Source organism: Vidua chalybeata (assembly GCF_026979565.1).
Source record: "Vidua chalybeata isolate OUT-0048 chromosome W unlocalized genomic scaffold, bVidCha1 merged haplotype SUPER_W_unloc_3, whole genome shotgun sequence".
In the NCBI taxonomy this organism is placed as follows: domain Eukaryota; kingdom Metazoa; phylum Chordata; class Aves; order Passeriformes; family Viduidae; genus Vidua; species Vidua chalybeata.
In genome coordinates, this window is record NW_026530338.1 from 57,006 (window position 1) to 74,230 (window position 17,225).

Genomic DNA, 17,225 nt, shown 5'->3' on the forward strand with positions numbered 1-17,225 from the left:
TATTTTTTAATAGCTCAAGCAAGGGATAAGATAATCAAGAAATTCTTCACAAAGACATAACAGTGACAGGAAACCTAGAGTTACTGCCTACTTATCGGAAAAGACAAACATTCTTCCACCTTCTCTCCGTCTTTATGGAACCACCAGGATTAAGGGGAAGAAGTTGACAAAAGCCAGAAAAATTATTAATTTGCAAGGAATTTATGCATCATGTATGAGATATGTGAATATGCAACAGGCTATTGCTTTTAAGGGTTATTCTTTTGTTCACAAGGCATGTTTTTGGCAGCTTAGTGCCCAAAAACATCCGGACATCCGTAATTCTTTGCTTTTTATTGTCTTGTAGTGTCCTAATCCTCATTGTCCAAATTTTTCTTACTCTAATTTTATTACTATTTTTATAATTATTTTATTACTAATAAACTTAAAATTTTAAAAAACAAGTGATTGGCGTTTTTCTCAATATCAAGACAGCAAAGCCAAACAAAAACTGTAGTGTATCAGAATAGGTTAGCTTTAGACTATTTATTGGCTAAAGAAGAGGGTGTTTGTGGAAAGTTGAATATATCAGATTGTTGAAAATAGATGAAAATGGGGATGTCATCTTGGAAAAAGCAAAAGATATCAGAAAAATAACCCAGGTACCGGTCCAAATCTGGAAAGAAATGCTAAGGAACTAGCTGATGGGGTAATGTATTGGCAATAGGATGATGGAAGAAATCAGGATTCTTCCTTTTATGTGTTGCAACTGTTTTGATGTTTCTTCCTTGTTTAATCCCATATTTTATTTGATTACCAGCATAGTCCAAAGAATGCAAGTGGACAAGAAATATTGCTCAAGCCAAATGATTTATAAAGAATAAGGGGGGGGGGCATTGTGAAAAATGCTTATTAAATTATTTGCTCTTTGCAAATATTAAATTGAATACTATATGTGTTATGTTGGAAAGTTATTTTGTTGTACTGTATTAATCCTTTTTAAGTAGTGTGGTAGATATAGTTTTAGGTTATAACATAATGTTAAAATAGAAACTATGCAATGTAAGATATTTTTTAACTAGCTTGAGAAAGGGATGAGATAATCAAGAAATTCTTTGCACAGAGATAACAGCAACAAGACACCTAAGAGTTACTGCCTCCTTATCGGAAAAGACAAACATCTTTCCACCTCCTCTCTGTCTTTAAGGAGCCACCAGGATTAAGGGGAAGAAGTTGACAATAACCAGAGAACACTCTTTGTTTGAAAAGAATTTATGCATCATGTATGAGATATATGAATATGCAACAGGCTATTACTTTCAAGAGTTAATACTTTGTTAGCAAGCCATGCTTTCAAGAGGAAAGCATCCGAACGTTCATAATCCTTTGCTTTTTATTGTCCTTTATTGTCCTAACTCTGCCTAAATTTTATTACTCTATTTTTATAACCATTTTATTACTATTAAACTTTTAAAAATTTAAAACAAGTGATTGGTGTTTTTCACATACTTTATTCTCTGTATTTACTTGTCACACCTTGTACAAGGACTAGGCGTAGAAAAGTCAGGAAGGGGTGTTTAAAATGCTCCAGATTGTTAAAAAGGGTTAAGTTAATAATAACTAGGCTTTGTAAATACAAATTGATAAATAAGAAGATGAGGGATTGAGAGGGAAGATGTGGGCTAATGCCTTTACAAACAATTTGATGGATGTTAATGTCTTTGAAATGGGTCTTAATGCTTCTACTGACTTTGGGCAACAGGTTTGTTACCAGGCTGTCCTGGGGTGACTTTATGATGCTTGTGTCCCCATTCGTCTGTTTAGCCCAGAAATAAATTTTGCACCTTTAAGACTGGTTCTGAGTGCAAAGGGGGGAAGAGAAGTGTGGAGTTTGTTTTCAGAAACTGCACTCACTCCTCCACATTCCTGCTCCTGGACTATGTTGTCTGCAGATGGACAGACAGTGGGACAGAGCTCTCCTTTGCTTTTAGTTTTAGGTAGCTGAGGCAGAGAAGTTCCCTGGAATGTGGTTTTTTTTTTTTTTCTTTTTCTTGGAACTGTTTAAACCTGCTCTGGACTGAACACCCAGAAAAGCACCGGCAGCTCACACCTGTGGCCCACCAGGCCGGGCCTGGGTCACGGCATTTCTAGCGCCAGAGGGACTGATAAGAGACTGAGCGAACCAAACTACAGCCCATGAAAAGGCCTTTCTGAATTTGTCATCTCTTCAGATTGGCAAGAGGTTTTATTGTTTAATATTGTTAATTTTTGTGCTGGTGAATGCTTTGCCTGTTAAATAAACAGTTTTTTCCACTTTTCTCCATGGAAATCTTTTCCCGAAACAGTTGGGGGGGGGAGGCCGCTTGAATCTGCTTTCTAGAGGAACCCCTTTGGGGTTTTCTCCCAAATTTGCCCTAAACCAGGACATGGACCCAGACAGTTTGGCTCCTCAAATAGACAAGGGTCTGCACAAGTCTGAACTTCTGGACTTTAGGGGGAAAAGACATGTTCAAGGGGGGACATGTGGTAGGCGGTTCAGGAAGGCCATACCTTCCCAGTACCTCAGCCAATGGGGAAAGGAAGAGGGCAACATGCAGTCGGGAGTTTAGGATAAAAGGGAGGCTTGCGCCCTCCAAAACCTCGCGAGAGAAAACTCCGCGGGTGTGTGCCCCGATAGATTCTCCCTTTACTCTGGCGTTTGTGGATTTTCCTGGCAACAAGATTGTCAGATTATATTTTCAAGGGTTTTTGCTTGGAGGGATTTTAAAAAGTAACTGTTTAGAACAGAAGGTGACATGTATTTCTTAACTTTTTTCCCCAGCACTTCAGACGTGAGCTTGACTCAAGGTGACTGCCAAGCTAGGAGCCATAAGGCTCACACGTTCCTCAAACAAAAAGCCCGTCAGCAAGAAAAAAACGCAAGTCACGATGACAGAAAGGGGAACTGGCACTTTTCTCAACAGCGCCTCGACGTGCTGCGGTTTCAGTATGCAAAGTCAACGCAACTACACCATTTCAGAGCGTTTCCTCTCCTTCCCTCGGGCACGGCTTCAGGCAGGGAGGTTCTAAATGAGATCGAGGAACCGCTGCAGCGTGCAAAATAAAACCACTATTTACAGATTTCTTTTTAAGGGTTCCTTTTAGATATTAAGGGCCCTCCTCTCGGTCCCCTCTCACAGCCCCCAAGTGGAGTGCAGGCCTTCCCTCTGCGGGTCTGCAGTCCCGACGGGGCCGGGCTCCAGGTAGGGTCCTGCCGTCGGTCCCATAGGGCTCCCTCGATTGGAATGATGCGGCTGACTAGCCCCTTGGAAGCCAGTTGGTTTTTGGGGTTTTTATTTGCGGCTGTCCTAACCGGGGCGGGGGAGGTAGGAACAAGTTAGAAAGGTACGCGTCCCCTTTAAACACCTCCCCCTGCTCCTTCCCACGTGGTGCAGGGCTGGGGCGGGGATTCTGCGATGAATCTCTTTCTGTCGTGGCGTAGAGGAGCTGTATGCGAAGTGAGACGTGAGCATTTAGGTTCTTTTGCGTGTTTAGTTAGAGCTGTTGCCGTGTTCTCTTTCCTCCATCCCCAACTGTAGGGCGCTCGGCATATCCTAGCCTGGTGTGGAAGAAGCGTGCTGGGTAACCGTGTGGTGAGGCTTTCCCTTTTTCTCGAGTGCCCGCTATGCTCTGTGGGAGGAATGCCCTGCTGTGGAACGGGTCTGGAGCGGGAATAGGAGCCGCTGCCATGTTGGGGGGGCAAAGAGGATTTGAGTGAGGGAGAAAATGGTGGTGGCGAACCGCCCACCTCTGTTCACCCCGCACCGGGATCAGGCCCTGCCCCCTGACGACCCCCGACCTTTTTTTTGTTGTTGTTGTTGTTGTTGTTTTTTTTTTTTTTTAATATGTGTCTGTGTGTGTTGTGTTCTTTCTTTCACCACCGGTAACATGCATCCTTCTTGCTGCCACCCTGCCCTGGGAGGACCTGGGTGTTCTTGCCCGCGCCCCCCTGCCGGGCCCTCGCTCCTTTCCTTTGGGGGGCAACACGAGCCGTAGAAAAGAGGAAGAGGGGAGGAAAATGGCGGCAGGCATCGGCTTATCTGGTGTTTCTAGTTCGTACTCGCTTGTCTTTGTCATGTTACTTTCCCTTGTCTTCACTTGTCCCGTCTCATTCCACCCTTGCTCTCCTCGGTGCTTCGGTGTCCTCACGCTCTGCTTGCTAGTTTCTCACGAGGGGACACCCACCCCACCCCATTTATTTTTCCTTTAGTTTCCGCCTCCATCTTCCTCCATATTGTTACTCTCCCTTCCTGATGCGGTCTCTGGAGTTGTCCTCTGCAGGTGTCCCGCCCTCCGCGTATCAGATTTTTCTTGTTCGGCTTCCCTATTTCATGTAATTGCTGTGCTTATTTTTGCATTGCCCCATTCCAGCTCTCCTCTGCCTGCCTCCGTCCTGTAGTGTGGTTTATGTGTGCTTCCCATACCCTGTTTCATTTTCAGTGCTACAGCTTCTATCGTTGTGCTCCAAAATATTCTGACAGAATTTACTCTAGAACCACATTTGATCCGTTATTATTATTCAGACTGTTTTTTCCTTTGCACATAGTTTATTTCGTTGCCAGTTTAAAAACACTGCTATTCCTTTTTCTTTCCTGAGATATGCTTCTTTAATACTTTATTAGCCTTTCCAAGCTAGTTTATTTTGTACAGTTTCTCCCTGTGATGCTTCTTTTTATTCTGAAATCACAAACGAGCTATTTATTTGTTAGAGTTTTTTAGTAGCAGGCAAGATGTTCAACTGCTGTATCTAATCATGTTTGCATACTAGAGAGATGTAGTACACCTGGCAGCATGCATTCAAGGAAAGTTGAGTGTCCACTTGTCTAGTAAATGAATATATTCTAGTGACTGATGTGGTAAAGTTGCAATGGAAATATTAATTGCAGTACTGTAGTTCTCTGTAACTGAGATATTTTCAGACTTTTGGATTACTGATGGGAACTTAAGCTTCATCTGTGACAACTATGCAGCTGTTACTCCCAATTTCAACTAGGCAAAATGCTCATGTAAGAATATATGTAGTGTTGGGGCCTTAATTGTTTATATTTATGAATATTATGTTGAGAATTCATCTGGACACCAGTTTTGTATTTCCTTTTTTCATTGTAGTATCTACCATACCTGGGAGAATATGAAACAGGTGAAAATTTTTCCTTTTGTAAGCAGTTCAGAACTAAAATACTGCATATAAGGCAGTCACAGAAAAAAGGGGTAGAGCTGTAAGAGAGAAGGGTGTTTTGTGATTACATCTACAATGTGTATTAAAGGTTATATGAAAAGGCAGGAAACTCTTCAGGAGGGTTTTGAATAAGGTGAGCCTTTACAAACAGGTTTGAAGATTGCTTTCTAGCCATAATGGGATGTATTCCTTGTATAGTGTTCTCATGTTATCTTTCTCTTCCTAGAATGCCTAAGTCAAAGGAACTTGTGTCTTCAAGCTCATCTGCCAGTGATTCAGATAGTGAAGTTGACAAAAAGGTGAACATTATATGCAGTTTATAACTACTGTATTAACTGTTGTATTTCAGGCTGGAGTTAAGGAATTAGTTGAGTGTTATGTCACAAAATGCGTGTCATTCCATATGATTTGACACTTAAACCCCAAACACCCCCTCCCAACTCCAAACCAAACCCCAACAAAACCCACCCCCCAAGATTATGGTTTGGGTGGATGCATTTTGCTTTGCAGTACACTTCATTCTTAAGGTGCATTTTGCTTCATGTTTTTTTTGTATGGCATATCTAGCCACAGGCTTCCTGGAATTCTTTGCTGATTTGTGGCAAGTGATAGACTTCCGTATAAGATGCCTCTGGTGGCAAGAATTTGAACTAATTTTGAGGACACTGCCCCACCTTAATTTTGATATCTGGATTACTTGCAAGTCCAAAACCAAAACCTCCACTTGCCTTGTCATCCATGGGCCACTTGCTTATCTTGCTCACATTCTTTTTTATGTTTTAGAGTCTTATGTTTACTGTAATACTATCTGCTAGTTTCTCACTTAAAAGCAGAGCCAACCAGAATGTTTCTGAGTTGATAATTTTAACATTACCTGTTTTAAATGCATAAATGTAATGTTTTCATATATTTTAATAATTATTTAATTTATAAATTTGTATAGGTGTGTCAGTCATTGCAAACAAATTGAATACAACAGTCAATTTATCTTTTTAAGAAATGCTAGGTAGTAATGCAGTCATTGGGTCTTTTAGTGCGGTTTGCAAAGAGACAGTTTGATTTACTGAATTGGTTCAAATGTGAAAATGTGACTTGCACATAGCAAATTAGGTATTTTGTGAAATCCTAATATAAGAGAAAATGGTCAGATGATTTTTTTTTTTTTTTTTGTTCTGGAAATGTATTCCTAATAAGACATAGTCTAACAATCAACTTCAGTGAGCAGTAAGCTGGTTGGTTTTGGTTTTGTTTTTTTTTCTATGACAACTTCCCATATTTTTTTGAGTTGTTTGTCTTTAAAAGAGATTATCTTCAATATGATTCTAGCAGGTGAGAATAATTTTTGGTATCTTTGTATTCTTCCTTTACAGTGGGTATGATTACTATATAACCATTAATGGAAATGTAGCATGCTCTGTAGCATTGGCTAGCAAAGTAATCTGATTTGCAGGTGATATTGCCTCAATGTTTTAAAAACATGTTTAATTTATCATGCTATGAACAGAGATTTAGCTTCAATTTAAAAAAGTTCTCTTGGATTTGATTTTTTCAGATCCTTTTTTTTCATTATGTTCTTTTTTTTTTTTACCAGAGTTGTTATCTGTTTCCCATTTTTCATTGTACTTTCTGGAAAATGAAACTTCTATCAGACTTAAATATTTTAATTAAATCTGACAGTATTACTGCACAAAGAAAGTAGGCTTTTTGAAATGTATTTTCACAGAATCACTAGGTTGGAAGAGACCTTTGAGATCATCGAGTCCAACCCATGCCCTAACACCTCAACAAAACCATGGCACTGAGTGCCACATCCAGTCTTTTTTTAAACACATCTAGGGATGGTGACTCCACCACCTCCCCGGGCAGACCATTCCAGTACTTATCACCCTTTCCGTAAAAATCTTTCTCCTAATAGACAACCTTTATTTCCCTTGGTGCAGCTTAAGACTGAGTTTTGAATTTTGATCTAATTAATTTCTCTTTAAAGCCAAATTATTATGGTAAGCTTCACTGAGAACAAAAATAGGCTCATTTGAAGATTTTTTTTTTGTTCCACTCTAAATGTACAGTATTGTATTCCTGCCTTCACAGGAGGAAGGTGTTAATATGTATTGTATAATAGTTTGTGACCTCTAACATATTTTTTTTTATAACTTTTGAGTTGTGATTCCTGAGGTTTTTTTTTTTTATTCTTGCTCCAAGGCAAAGCGGAAAAAGCAAGTAGCTCCAGAAAAGCCTGTTAAGAAACAAAAGACTGGTGAAAGTTCAAAAGGTGCAGCTTCTTCTAAGCAAAGCAGTGACAGAGATGAGAATATGTTTCAGGTAAAATTGATGACTCTCTTAGAGCCTGGTTAAGGTAACCATTTACATAATAATCTGTATAAATTTTATGAGGCTACGTGAATATCATAATAGCATAGTGCTTGGTCTCCTGAAATCTTGGCTGAAGGAGATTACGATGCTAGCATGCAAGATGAGATGCTGAGAAAAAGCACTGTTAGGTTTCAATAGAGTAAAAGAATCAGAGTTGTGGTAATTGATTCTAACCCTCATGTCTTTGCATGTGGTAATTCTCTGAGTAGTCATTTTGTCTGTAAATGTTAGATCAGGACAGTCTTGGAAACCCAAAATATGGACTCTTAATTCCTATTTAGCTAGGTCAAGGGAATTTGGCTACTGTCTTCTACGACATTGTCTTGGAATAAGTTTTGCTTGTTCCTTTATGATGCAGGTTTTTCTCACTGAAAATCCAAAAATATTGCAATTTTTGACATTGTCAAAATAGGATGAATGTACGTTTTTTCAGTAGCCACAAGCATTTGTGAGTTCAGCGTATTGCGTATCCTGGAGTTAGCTGAAGAAGCAATGTATGCTGAAAGCTGTACAATAATATGCATAGCTCAGAATTCCTTTTTTTAGGGGTGTGGATTAAGACTTATTAAATTTCTGATTAGCTGGTTTGAAAGGGGGGGGCAGGGAATGAGAAAGGGACTTGAATTCTTAGACTTTGATTCTTAAGTTTGTGAAAAGTTATGTGAGAGGTGCCTAATAAGATGGTTCCAACACTGAATAAGGTAAAATAAATGGTTTTGGGCTGTATCTGTGCAAAGTAATATATGGGGGGAAACTAGCGAAGGCCTGTGTCAATTTTCACTTTCCTCTGTATATATAGCTGAAGGGAGAGCTTCAGTTTAAGACCCTGGGCATAACTGCTTGAACTTGTCCATTGAAGAAAGAATATAATACTTCTGCTAGGGCATGCTTTGATCCATATAGGAAAAATTATAGTATCTTCTGCATCTAATGAGGGGAACTGCATTTAGAACTCAAACATGGCATAAAGCCTATATGTTTGGGATTTTTTTGTAATAGGTTCAGAAATTGCAGCCTTGGGGAAAAGTTATTTTTAATGCCCTCCCAAATGAAAAAAAGAGGAAAAAACAAAAAACAAAGCAACATAACAAACCACCATAACCAAACCAACTAATGCAAAAAAACTTTCAAATAAAAGCAAAAGTATTTGTGTGCTCTGATTTCTTTCAACCTTTTTTGACTCAAGGTAATAAGTTACTAAAAACAGATAGTAGAGGACACATATTACTCTAAGAGCAGGGTTCTTCCAGTGTTGATTACAATACAGAAAAAAATTTCACTATCACCCTGACTTAAACCATCAATGTTCTTAAGTTTCTGCCTGCCTTTTAGTTACTCAACAACAAAAATTTTTTTAGATTGTTTGTTGTGTTATGTGTGTTCTTTTTTCATGCAACAGCAGCTTATGTGTGTTAACTAAGATGCACCTGTTTCAGTGTAGAAATAGCACTGTAGGTCTGAGAATGCTCCCCTTCTCTCCTTTCTACCCAAGAGAGCATGCTAGAAGATCTAGTTGCATGTTAATTTTGTAGGTATTATTTTGTTTTTTCTAGGAATAATAATAATACTAGAATCTCTCCTTTCTGCTTCCCCATGGTAATAAAAATGATCTGCGTGCAAGTGATTTTGCAGCATAACTTACAAGTGTGTCTTCAGTTGATGGAAATGAGGCTGTAAAGCATTCATATGATAGAAATTCTGTGGCATCCATATTGTGTGTGGGAATGATAGCAACTGACGTGAAACTTAGTGGTTTGTGGTTCTACACCTTTGGGCTGTGTTCTTAAAGTATACAGATTCCTTTAATATTGAACTCATTGTGACTGCTGTATTTAGAAGATTGAGCATTAATATTAATTATCCAGAGTGGAACCACATTACATGATTGGGCATTTCACAGAAATTGTTACTTAAAAAGTAGTTTTCCTGTTGTATATGTGGTTCGTCCCCCCCCCCCTTTATTTAAGTTTGGGTCAAATTTGCTTTTTTCACTTGTAAGAAATAAGTTCTTCAGTTTCCTGGTGTAATGTCTTTACCTATCATAGGCTCCTGAAAGTAGATAAGTAAGTAGGTAATATATGCTTGTGATGCTCTGGAATGTGATTTGTTGTGTGTCATTGTTTAGCAATAGTATTCTCCAATTTAGTCCTTGCACTAAAAAAAAACCACCCATGTGACACTCCCTCTTCCCCTCCTGTCCAATTGGAGGCACAAAAGGCAAAGATGACATAAGAACAATTTACTGGAAACAGCAATGAGATAAGAAAATGAACAGTAACAACAATGATGTTAATAACAAAAGTGTACAAAAGAAATTATTTACATGGAAAGCCCCCAGCAAGAAACAATACCAGACAGCTCTCCTGCCATGTTTTCTTGACCGGAAGAAACCCCCTCTCCTCAGAAGCGACAGTCCCTTTCCCCTGCTTCTAGCAATGATGAGAAGTGGTATGGAATAACCTCCCTGTCTTAAGCCATGCCACCTCATGGCTACTTCATAAATTAACTCTGTCCTGGCTGGAACCAGGACATTGTGAAATGCATTGGTGACCACCTAAGTTTCAGAATTAATTTGTTAAGCCAATTTGCTGTATTACAGATCTCTGCTGTTTGCAGGACTCTCTATTCTAGAAGTTTATATTAACTTATTGTGGTTCTTCTAATGCTATACATATGGTAAGAAAGAAGGAAATTTTTTTCCTGTTTTTTCTCCAACAATATATATACAGTTTAATCAAGGGAAATAGGAAGAGAAATGGTGAAGAAGATGGTTGCTGAAACTCATACAGGAAGTCAGTTGCATAGCTGTGAAACAAATCTAGACACAGTTCAGTGCATTTTACTGTCAGAAAAGGAAACCTGGAAATAATGCTTTTAATATTTTGTGTTTAATTTAATAGAATAATATGTCGAAGGAGCTGTAATATTTAATAGAAACTGACATGGTTTAACCCCAGCCAGCAACCAAGCACTGCACAGCCAAACAAGGAATTAATTCACTGTTTCCCACAGGCAGGCAGGTGTTCAGCCATCTCCAGGGGAGCAAGGCCCCCATCACATGCAACAGTGACTTGGGAAGACAAACTACATCACTCCAAACATCCCCCTGTTCCTCCTCCTTCCTCCCACTTTATATATTGAGCATAATGACATATGGTCTGGAATATCCCTTTGGTCATTTGGGGTAACCTGTCCTGGCTGTGTCATCTCCCAACCTCCCATGCACCCCCAGCCTCCTTGCCATTGTGGCCATATGAGTACCAGAAAAGGCCTTGGCTCTGTGCAAGCCAAACTTTCTGGGAAGAAAATGAATAACTCAGCCAAAACCAGCACAAAAGCATATGATTTTGTTTATGAAGGTTGAACTGCAGCAGCTACCCTGCTATTAATTAATGCAGCCCTTGGAATATTAATGTGTTGTTACAGAGATACAAAGGTGTCTTAGAGGAGTGAAATTATTTTAGGTCTGTCAGCTGCTGTGTGGAAAAAGAATTTGTCAGAAATGGCTCAATGCCAGAATTGCAGGTAACTGAATGTCAGGAAACATCACTTTGCTTAGCCAAAATCTAGGTTTTAATTTTTTAAACAGTACTTTGAAAGCCTATATAAAGCTTTTCAGCAGTGGCAACAGTTTTGTATTGAGTTTACCTAAACATTTCAAATGTCATGTGAGCATTCAGCTGAAATCTAGACAGTGGTGTAAAATCTATCACATTTAACATTTTCATATGGAACTGTTTACATTTAAGGTAGACTTACTGACTGAATAAATGTTGTGTACTTTGTATTATTGCCCCTCACCTTACTGTAGTTGAATTAAGACATGTAGCCTTATCTTTAATAGTCAAATTCTGCACCATTTTACTGTATTTGCAGCTCTAACCTGCTATTTTGTATCAGATTTTTTCTTTAAATCTGGAGTTACTTGGCAGTAGACTAATAGTCTTTGATAGATTTGGGGGGGAAAAAAAAGGTGTTCAGGAGTACTACTGCTTGAAACTGGTTTAGAGATGACATTAAAAGTCACTGAAGCATTATAGGGAAAACCAATAAATGTTGTTCATGTAGTCTATTTAGGATATCCTTTTTCAGCAATGCTGATGGACTTGGACATGTTACCAAGTTTGGTCTGAAAGAACTCGGCTACCGTGACATAATACCTTATTTTTGAATGTTAAATTTGTAGTGCTGTGAAAATATTTAATAAATCAATCACAAAATACTACCTTATGAACTTTTTTTATTTTAAAGGATGCTTTGAAGTAGGAAAACAACTGCTTCAGGCTTTTGCTATTTAAAGAGGTCCTAATTGTTTAAAATTAAATTTTAGAGTTAAAATAGCATGATCTGCATAAGAAGAAAAATTAGTTTAAGCAAGCACAAAGCCTATTTGTTTGTGTATATTTTGTGAAATAACAACTTTTATGACTTTGTTTTGCTTGTGAGTAGGGTCAGCACCAGACACCGACACCAACTTAAGGAATAGTGTAATTTACTATAATGCAAAACTGCAAAGAATCGCAAAAAGATAAGCAATACACCTAATCATTACTACAGAAGATTGCCTATAGTGATTAAGAAAGATACATCACCAGCTACCCTAATACTTTACCCCTTCATCCAGATATCCTTTAATCATCAGCTGGGGAAAGCTGTCACAGCAAAGGACTGGAGAACCACTCCCAGTAACTGGGAAATTCTGTGGTGCATCCACCTTGCAGGCAAAGAGGCTTCTGACTTTTCTGTGAGAGTAGCCCAACTTTTATAATAAACAATCTACCATTACTTCTGATGTGGGAACATCTGGTTTTATTCTCCTGTTTGGTTTCTCCCAAAGCCTGGCCAGGGCTCAAGGAGGAACCAAGGGAGTTGTCTTTGATCCTACACCCCAGACAAGGCCAGATGTGGCCTTGTCCAGTTTCTAAATACAGAAAGGTAAATACATGTTTTGCCAAAGAGTGGATACATATATCATATTGCTAATAATACTTCATTAATGAGTGGATACATATACATTTGGTTGGAAGGTTCATCTAGAGATCAACTTTAGTTCAGAGCCTGTTGTTTGGGCCTTAGTACTTCAGATTTAAACATCTGTGAATAGTTTTAGTTTATTGGAGAGTTGCTCATGCTTTCTGGTTAGACTTTATGCTAGTAAGATATGTTTTGTCCCCTGTTAAACTGTCAAAGTACAAGATGTGTAAATTAAGGAAGGTGAAAACTAAAACTAAGGTTTTATCAGGAAGGAATATTCCCTTTTAAAAATTGTTTATATGTGCTTTCTTCACAAGGTGGGTCCAGGAGGTACATGCAAAATACTAAGAATTTTTTACATGAATTGTTTGACTGTGCTTTTATTATTATTAAATTTCTCATTCTCAAATTCACATTATATTTTGAATTTATGTGAACAAATAATTTTTTAATAATTTTTTTTCAAATTTGATAAAGCCTAAATAATGTAATGTATAGTATGCCTGTTGTCTCTTTTCCCTTTGACCTTTCTTTGGAGAATTAAAGAAAAGCCCTCATAATTCAGTTAAGCCACTGTGTGAAAATATGATATTTCAAAGTCATTTCATACCATTGCTGTGTTGGTAAGCTTAAAGTGTTTGGATAGGGGTTTTTTTGGGAACATTTGGTATAGTCTTTTAACTACAGTTCCAATAAAGTGTCCCAATGAACTGGCAGAAGCAGGCATGGGGCAGTTGGTGGCTTACTTCTGTTTCCATCTGTATTTACTGTGTTTTAAAAAAGAAAAAAGGAAAAAAAAAGGGGGGGGGAAACAAGTTAAAAATTGGGCCCATCTCATGTGAATATCTAATTTGATTTCTGTACCTATGGAATGGACTAAAAGATTTGGAGGTAGAGCGCCTTCTTCCCTGTTTGTTTACAATTGTTACTTACAAAGATGGTTATAACAGAGGCAAAATTTGTTTCAGAAGACAGTAAATTAGTGGGTTTTATAAGATGTAAGCTTGTTAAGAAGACAGGTATTTTCTTGTTCTAGGAGAGAACCACTTGCATTGAGCATTGAATGCTGAATGCTCAACTGGTTTTAAGTCATTCATCTATTTATATTGACATTACTTACTTGCCTGCTGATTGCTCTGGATTAAGCTCTTGATCTAGTTGTTTTACTGGTGTCTAAAATAAGCTGCAGTGTGCAATGTCACATGTACATGTCTGATACTGCTGGGAAAAGTGAATGCTGTAATACATAAAATATCTAAAAAATATCCTTGTACGTGTTTTGACAGATTGGCAAAATGAGGTATGTCAGTGTTCGTGACTTTAAAGGAAAAGTCTTAATTGATATTAGAGAATATTGGATGGATCAAGAAGGTGAAATGAAGCCTGGCAGAAAAGGTATTGTTTTGCTTCATGTTATTTTGTATAAAAACATTGTCTGCAGTTTGCTGGAGATCTTTGTGTATCAGATTTCTATACTTTGTTACTACATGGTATTTTTAGAGTAATATTTTTACTTATTAATGATTTACATTTTAGCATATAATTAGTTTTATCTGTAGACTGTAAGCAAAAGCAAAGTGGTTTCATTGGCCTGAGTCTGTTTTCCTAAATGATTCCCCCATAATTTATGGAAAACAAGGCATGGAATACAAACAGATTTGGTATGGGAGTTATATACATAGCCATACATTTTCCCATTAATTAACTTCACTTCTTGCTTTTATTACAAATGGATTTACATATTGGTTTTTGAGTGCTAGGGAGTGGTAATAGTCTCTCCAAAATGTTACTTATAGTTTGCTATTCACAGTGCTTTAAGAAACGTGAGAGGGAAAAAATCCCAGAATTATGGTTCTTTAAAAGTGTGTAGAAGTTTAGTCCACAGAGATATGGCTTTTAGAAGCCAACAAGAATATGGTTGATTTCCTCGTTTCTTTTGTACTGCCTTCTGTCAAGGCCAGCACTGTATTTCTGTGTTTAGCCTAACACTTGTGAATGAATTTGTCATACTGCACTAATTTTCTTTGTAAGGGGATAAGCTAAGGTCTAAAGTTTACCTGAAATGTTCCAAATGAGTAATTTCTTTGTGACCGAGGTGGTTGTTACACTTGAGGTATGTTAAGCATTATTAGTCATGACATTGTGTATGAAACCAGCCTTGACAGTAATTATGCAAGATTCTGCACTACAATTTTTTTTTTTGTCCTAAGTATTTCTTTGTAATGCATTTCAGGTATTTCTTTAAATCCAGAACAGTGGAACCAGCTGAAGGAACAGATTTCTGATATTGATGATGCAGTGAGAAAACTGTAAATACAGAGCTATACAGAAACCTTTTATCATTTCAGTTGTTTTAAGTGGTCTTTTTACTTTGGCATTTGTTTTCTAAAATATTGTTTTCCAAGCTATTGTATATTTATTTTGATTGCTAAATGATTTGTAAAATTAGTACTTTATGTGCATTAAAAGTGTATTCTGAGTGAGGCTACTTGTGTATATATTACTAAAAGGAAATGTGTTGCTTTCACCTCCTAGTATAAAATAAAAAAATCAATATGTAAAACATAGATGTTTATGGCCTTTTGATTGAAGATGCTGGTAAGGTTGCCTAATAGCTTTAATTTTTGTTTTAGTTTAATTGACCATTGATGTGATTTTTTTTCCCTGAGGAGATTTCCTTAAATGTCTCCATTTAATTTTTTTTTCTTTTATTTCATACTCTTTGGTATTGCCCTGGCAGCTTTTAACTTTAAGACTTGATACAAACAGTGAATACCTGGTAAAACACATTTTTGTAGATAATTTTAAATACTGTACTTGCTAATTTACTGTATTTATTCAAATGTAAACAGTCCTGAGTATATAGATTATTTTGCATTACTTGCATGAAGTGTTATGCTAAACAATAACATTGTAAGAAAATTCTTCCTTATAGCTAGTCAGAATCTCCCCTCTTTTAAAACCATTGCCCCATGTCCTATCACAACAGGCCCTACTAAAAAATCTGTCCCCATCTTTCTGATAGGCTCCCTTTAAGTACTGAAAGGCTGCAATAAGGTCTCCCTGAGGCCTTCTCTTCTCCAGGCTGAGCAGCCCCAACTCTCTCAGCCTTTCCTCATAAGAGAGGTGTTCCATCCCTATGATCATATTTGTAGCTCTCCTTTGGACCTGTATATTTGGATTTGAAACAGCTTAATGGAAATTGACATTTCAAGACTATGTAGTAAATATAACAATTTCTTGGTTCAGCTGTAATTTTCCAATTTGATGTTAAATTTATTGTATTTTTTACAAAGTGTATGCATAATCAGGATTTACTATTTCTTTATTTTTTGACTATTTTAATATAATTGTTTATATTGCAAACATGCATGGAAGTCCTATTCTCCTAAGTGTCATATACAGACTGTTCCTGTACTGCTGAGTTTATAATTCAATACAAATGGATACTGAAGGGTGAGGAAACATGACTAAATCAAATATATATTATTTAATAATATATAATTTAATTTTAACCATTATGTCAGATGCCTCCACCCACTTTTTAACTTACCCATTGTTGACATATTTCAAATAAAGTTAAGCTATGTTTTAGTATGGCTCAGTAAATTGGAGTTTTAAAAACTGCTTGAGGGTGAATAAAAGCATGAAGAGATGTTTTGTGGTAGCAGCTGTCTTTTTGGGGCACAACATTCTTTTTGGAGTGACTCTTAATGGCATGTCAGGGTATTTGGATTAAATAGAAAAAGTACAAAATACCTGCTAAAATTTTCAGGTGAGTGTATAAAAGAAATTGCTTCAGATCACTATCAACAGATTCTAGGTGTAGTTTTTATTTGTGGTATATATGTATGATTTTTATTTTCCTTTAAGTCTGAAATTTTGCAACCAGATTTAACCCATTTTTACCTCCAAACTTTCATATGGCCACTTTAAACTGCATGATTATCATAATAGAGGGAACATTGTCCTCACTTTAGACTACTGTGGTAGTAGGTCATTGGATGACAGTTGTGTACAATATAATTGTGTTCAGGAATGTGGAGAATTAAATAAATTCATTTTGGGGGAGTAAGTGGAAAAGTTTTCATAATAGTGATTAGTTCTTTTGTTGAAACTGATGGTAGAGATGTTCAAAGAAATTAGTATTTTTTAATCAAGATGTCTTAAGTTGCAAATGCAAGATGTGACTGGAGATGTGTATTCTATTGCCATCTGTTAGAACCAGGGGAGGCAGTTATCTTCTGTTAATGGGCCGCCTGTTAAAACCAGGTGGGGGCAGTTTTTCCTTATCTCTTCCACAACCAATCCTCCTTCTGGGGAGATATTTTGTGTTAATAGGCCATTGTGTCTCACTGCATGACTGATAAAATTACATCATCCCATTGGGAGATGCTCTGCCCAGGGGGAGAATCCAAGCATTCCTACCTGGATATAATCTGAGACTTAAAACACCACAGTCAGTCTTTTCCCACTGGATTCCCAGAGGAAGACCAGGCCCATCTACACCATCACTGGACCTTCAGAGGAAAACTACACCCTTTCTACGAGATCATTGTTTCAGCAGAACTACATCTGTCACTCCAGGAGGACTGCAGCCACCATTTAATCAGACTGCTACCACTACCCTAACCAACAGGGTGTCAGGTTGTATTCTGACCGTCAGTGTTGGTTTGTATTA

At 37.5% G+C, this 17,225-nt stretch overlaps 1 protein-coding gene across 3 annotated transcripts; it reads left to right on the forward strand.

Moving 5' to 3' along the window:
- The first annotated feature begins 3,442 nt into the window (after positions 1–3,442).
- LOC128782886 (activated RNA polymerase II transcriptional coactivator p15-like) lies at positions 3,443–15,111 on the forward strand. Of its 3 annotated transcripts, none has more exons than XM_053933393.1 (5): positions 3,443–3,611; positions 5,424–5,496; positions 7,400–7,519; positions 13,831–13,939; positions 14,778–15,111. In XM_053933393.1, the coding sequence occupies exons 2-5, from the start codon at positions 5,425–5,427 to the stop codon at positions 14,855–14,857; spliced, it is 381 nt and encodes a 126-aa protein (XP_053789368.1). In that variant the 5' UTR covers positions 3,443–3,611; position 5,424; the 3' UTR covers positions 14,858–15,111. The 3 variants fall into 3 exon arrangements, with proteins under 3 accessions (XP_053789368.1, XP_053789367.1, XP_053789370.1); XM_053933392.1 differs by having other exon boundaries at positions 3,463–3,483; XM_053933395.1 differs by lacking the exon at positions 3,443–3,611 and adding an exon at positions 5,291–5,330.
- The last annotated feature ends 2,114 nt before the right edge of the window (positions 15,112–17,225 follow it).

Coding starts and splice junctions, on each gene's coding strand:
- LOC128782886 (XM_053933392.1), top strand. Junction 7,520..13,830: donor GAGATGAGAATATGTTTCAG/GTAAAATTGATG, acceptor GTGTTTTGACAG/ATTGGCAAAATGAGGTATGT. Junction 13,940..14,777: donor AATGAAGCCTGGCAGAAAAG/GTATTGTTTTGC, acceptor AATGCATTTCAG/GTATTTCTTTAAATCCAGAA.